This window comes from Pelophylax lessonae (assembly GCF_965119305.1).
Source record: "Pelophylax lessonae genome assembly, chromosome: 3".
Lineage (NCBI taxonomy): Eukaryota > Metazoa > Chordata > Amphibia > Anura > Ranidae > Pelophylax > Pelophylax lessonae.
In genome coordinates, this window is record NC_138770.1 from 87,397,260 (window position 1) to 87,402,259 (window position 5,000).

Below are 5,000 nucleotides of genomic sequence, written 5' to 3' on the forward strand. Positions count from 1 at the left end.
TCCTAACTTCCCCTAATCCCCATATTTTTTTTTATTTTCCTCCCATTTTTCCAATGTAGTAAAGAGTTTCTCTAGCTGATCTGTTGCACTGCAACTGAAGTATCTCATTTTGTGAATATAGTCTACTCTTTTCAACCATTCTCCTATTGTAGGACTTTCTGGATTTAACCACCTTTTTGGTATGGCTCCTTTTGCGGCATTTATTAGATATGGTTATGTTTTGCATTGTTTTATTATATTTTTTGTATTATGAAATAGGCAGAACCAAGGGTCATCAGGAATATCCATGCCTGTGATCTCGCCTATATATTGCCGCACCTTCTGCCAATAATCTCGTACCTTTGGGCAATCCCACTATAGATGGGCTATAGTACCCTTCTGATCACCGCCCCCCCAACACAATGCTGATTTCTCTGGTTGACTTTTTTGTGTTTCAACAGGCGTTATATACCACCTTGCCAGCCATTTATAATTTATTTCTATGGTGTTTATATCTGTCACTAGACTATGTACTGCCCTTGGTACTTTATTCAGTTGTTGCTCTTTTAAACATGTTCCTAATTTATTAAAGCGGAGTTCCGGGCACAAAAAACATTTTTTCAGTGAACATACCCCCGGGACAGTCAGGGCTAGTACATTCCACAATGGATAGCCTCTGATCTGTCACGGTTCGCACTTACCTGCAAGAAGAAATACTTACTTATAAAATTTCTTCTCCAGCGTTGCCATCTCTGTTGTGGGCAGCTGAAGCCAGCACGATCCTCTTCTGCGTCCTCTTCCGAGTCTTCTTCTCCCAGAATGCACCGGCCCCTCTCATCACTTCCGGTGCGGCGCCGCATTCCTACACAGCTTCTGGGCATGCCCAGAAGCTGTTTAGCAGGGAATGCGGCGTCGCACCGGAAGTGACGAGCAGGGCTGGTGCCGTCGCATTGATTCCTGAGAGCGATGACGTTCAGCTCCCAGGAATCATTGCAAACCGGAAGTGACGGCGCGGGCCGCGGCCACAGAGGGAGGAAGTGGAAAATAGGTGAGTATTTCTTTCTACAATTACAAGGTAAGTAAAAAAAAAAAAAATAATCCTAACTATCCAATTCCTTTTCAGGTGAAGAGCAAGAGGATGGCCACAAAATTGATTAGGTCGATTTTGTGCCCGGAACTCTGCTTTAAGGAATATATTTCAATAAAAGCTTTTGTAACCAGAGTTCAGCTTTACATGAATATTAGAAAAGTGTTATATTTTACTATCTCTGTTTGTTTCAGGGTATTGACTTAAACATTGAATCCAAAGCTCATAGTCATTTCAGAAGGAATGGTTCGCAATTCTTGACTCTATAATTTTCTCAAGACTTCCTTTAAACATGATTTGTGAATGCAGGGGTAAAACATGTGCCTGTTGCTAGAAGCAAATATTACAATTTGACATATCTTGAATTTTTATTCTTACTTTGTATTTCTGGGTGTTTAATCATTAGTACGAGGCCCCATCGCAGAGTGGCGGATGTTGACTCCATTCCAGCACCAAAAAGATCGCTCACCAGCATGGTTAATTTTTCATTGTTGAAGTATGAAGTACGACCTGGTGTCACCTGCACAACAAAAAATGAGGATGGAACATGAATAGAAAAAAAATAAAAAAATAAAAAAAAAAAAATCGGTATCCTATCTAAAAGTCAATATCCCATTGCATCTCGCTGTCCTAGTTTGGGCTGTGGTTACCAAGAAAGCCCTCGTTGGTCAGTGCCCGGGGCAGCAGGATTAGAGGGGACATCAAAAAACCTCAACACTTACGAATTATGGTGGCTCTTTTTATTTTATTTCCTTGTATGCCCAGATGTTTGTGGGTAAGTTTAGCAACAGAAATCTAGGGGAAAGGGGTGCAGAGGATGATGAAAGGAATCAAAAGACTCTTTGGAGTTCTGGAAAAATTAACCCATTTAATAAATTCCTTAAAATAAAGCTTAATAAAAGGAGCGGTATGGTCAAAGCTCTTTTGGCTCTACTCTTCCTGTGGAACTAAGGGCACTCCTAAGACCCATATTCAGCTAACAGAAGGATAAAGCCTGTTAGACTGGTGTCACAGAGCCAGTCCAGGCTCTGCAGGAATCCCAACAATGTCTGGATCCACCCCGGACTGGCAGCTGGCTCAGCCAATAAATACAGAGGGGAAAAGGACAAACCCACCGCTCCAAGGCAGTCTGCACGGCAATGATCCCAGAAAGGCTGGAGTGAACCCGCAAACAGGGTGCTCGCTGAGGTCCGTAACCCAAAAGTTCAATGGTGATTGGTGTGTTGTCCTGTGGTCTAATGTCGGATCTCTTCATGTGCAATAAACTCCACGATTCTCTGCCAGCTGGCTCAGCCACCCAGTGAGCCGCTGGGAGTCAGAGTCAGCCGCTTCCTCCCACTTCACAGCCCAGTGCTCAGTGAGCACTGGAGGGGCAGAGCAGAATAGCGCTCTGCTACCTGGGAACTGAGTGATCAGTGGTGGGTGTTAGCCTAATTCTCTTAGAGCCGGCGGGGGACCGATGCAGCACCAGACCAAAGTTGAGTATGATTTTTTTTTTTTTTCCAAATGCCAAACTTCTCTTTAACAGCAGTTGGTGAGAAAGGAAAAAAAATCCCCTGCAAGATAATGTCATAATGTGCTAGTATGTATCGCATACTAGCACATTATGGCCCCTTTCAAACTTGTGCGATCGGAAAGTCATGCGACTTTGAAGCAATGCCTGTGTAATCTTGAGGTCTATACAGGATATAAATCCTGTATAATAATAATAAGAATAATAATAAAGTGACCATACAAATATTTATTTTTAAAACCAAAAGATTTGTATAACCCTTTTTCTGCCCATTATCTGTAGTAATAAAAACATTACTGGGCACAGTGACCCATGCTGCAGATGCATTTTTTAAAAAAATCCCCATTTTAAGCTGGTGGCCAGCACCTCTGTTCCAATGCTGTGCAAATATAGCCATACCAAAAAAGTTGACATTAAACAGTGAAAGGCAGACTGTGATTAAATTTTAAAAAAATGAAAAAAGTAAAAATTCTGTATTTATATTAAGCTGTTAAAGTAAAATATTTATTTTTTCACTTAAGCTCAATTTTCAGTTTATGATTAAAAAATCTTAGCAGGTTGTTTATTAAAATAGCTTGCTAAATTGAAGACATATATGTCAGTGAAATACAGTGTAAACTTTTTTTTTTTATTCTTAATTTAAGCAAGTTAGTCATATATTTGGCCTGGACATCCAAGCGCTGATGATCACTGTTCGTGAAAGAAATAAACCACTCCAAGTATTATAATTACAGTAAAACCTTGGATTGAGAGTAACTTGGTTTGAGAGTGTTTTGCAAGACAAGCAAAATGGTTTTTAAAAATTTGACTTGATAAACAAGCGATGTCTTGATATAAGAGTAGAATCACGTCACACCTGAGTATAAAAGAGAAGAGAGGCGGCTCTAAGGGTCCATGTACACGGGACGCTGGAAATGGCCGTTTAGGAGCAGTTGGGCGTTTTTTTCAGAAGCCCCTGAATGCAGCTCCATGTTATCTTATCTGTCCATGTACACATGGTCGTTTGCACTCATTTGCAGGCAGTTGCGTTCAGCGACTTTTTTTAGAATGCAATTATTTGCGTTCGAACGTGTGTTTCCCGGCGTTTCAAACGCAGAAACGCGGCCAAACATGACTAAACGTGACTGAACGTGATGAACCTACGTTCAGCCACGTTATAAGTTTTTTTTCTTCCATTCAAAATCAATGGTTCCCTATGGGAGCCTATTGATTTGAATGGAAGTCGCACCGCAAGTCGGATCCAACTTGCGGCGTGACCTGCACTGTGAGAATCTTGAGGGGGAACTCCACGCCAAAAATGGGAAAAAAACTGCTTGGGGGCCCCCCCCCCCCAGGTTCCAAACCAGGCCCTTCGGTTCCGGTATGGAATTTGAGGGTAGCCCCACGCCGAAAAACGGCGTGGGGTTCCCCCTAAAATCCATACCAAACCCTTATCCGAGCATGCAGCCCGGCAGGCCAGGAAAGGGGAGGGGACGAGAGAGCTCTGCACCCCCCACCTCAAAGCACCTTGCCCCCATGTTGATGAGGACAAGGGCCTCATCCCCACAACCCTGGCCGGTGGTTGTGGGGGTCTGCGGGCAGGGGGCTCATCAGAATCTGGAAGCCCCCTTTAACAAGGGGGCCCCCCAGATCCCGAACCCCCTCCCTATGTGAATGGGTATGGGGTACACTGTACCCCTACTCATTCACCACATAAAAGGTAGTGTATGGAAATAACGACAGGAGACGTTTTGGAAAGTTTATTAAAAATCTTCATCCGGCTCTTCTTGTCTTCTCTCCGGGGTTTTCTGCTCTTTTGCTGTCCGCCCTTCTTGTGTTCTCCTCTCCGGGGTCTTCTGCTCTTTTGCTGTCCGCTCTTCTTCTTCCTCCGGTCCTCCTCCGACGTCTCCGGTGATTATGCCGGTCTCTGCAGCTTATTATATAGCAATTAGGGGCGACATTCTATTATAAGAAGAGCCGACAGCAAAAGAGCAGAAGACCGGAGAGGAAAAGAAGAGAGGAGCAGACAGCAAAAGAGCAGAAGACCCCGGAGAGGAGAACACAAGAAGGGCGGACAGCAAAAATAGCAGAAGACCCCGAAGAGGAGAAGACAAGAAGAGCCGGATGAAGATTTTTAATAAACTTTCCAAAACATCTCCTGTCATTATTTCCATACACTGCCTTTTATGGGGTGAATGAGTAGGGGTACAGTGTACCCCATACCCATTCACATACGGAGGGGGTCCGGGATCTGGGGGGCCCCCTTGTTAAAGGAGGCTTTCAGATTCTGATGAGCCCACTGCCCGCAGACCCCCACAACCACCGGCCAGGGTTGAGGGCATGTGGCCTGGTGTGGTCCAGGGGGGGTGGGGCCGCTCGCTCGTCCCCTCCCCTTTCCTGGCCTGCATGCTCGGATAAGGATCTGGTATGGATTTTGGGGGG

General features: G+C 44.4%; 1 protein-coding gene across 1 annotated transcript in view; it reads right to left on the bottom strand.

Annotated features, from left to right (window-relative positions):
* The window catches only part of LOC309551317 (cytochrome P450 2B1-like), a 32,083-nt gene that overhangs the window by 15,565 nt on the left and 11,518 nt on the right, over positions 1 to 5,000 (bottom strand). The window contains exon 6 of the mRNA XM_082251852.1: positions 1,445 to 1,586. Coding sequence (XP_082107978.1) covers positions 1,445 to 1,586 — 142 coding nt within the window. The remainder of the gene's footprint in view (positions 1 to 1,444; positions 1,587 to 5,000) is intronic.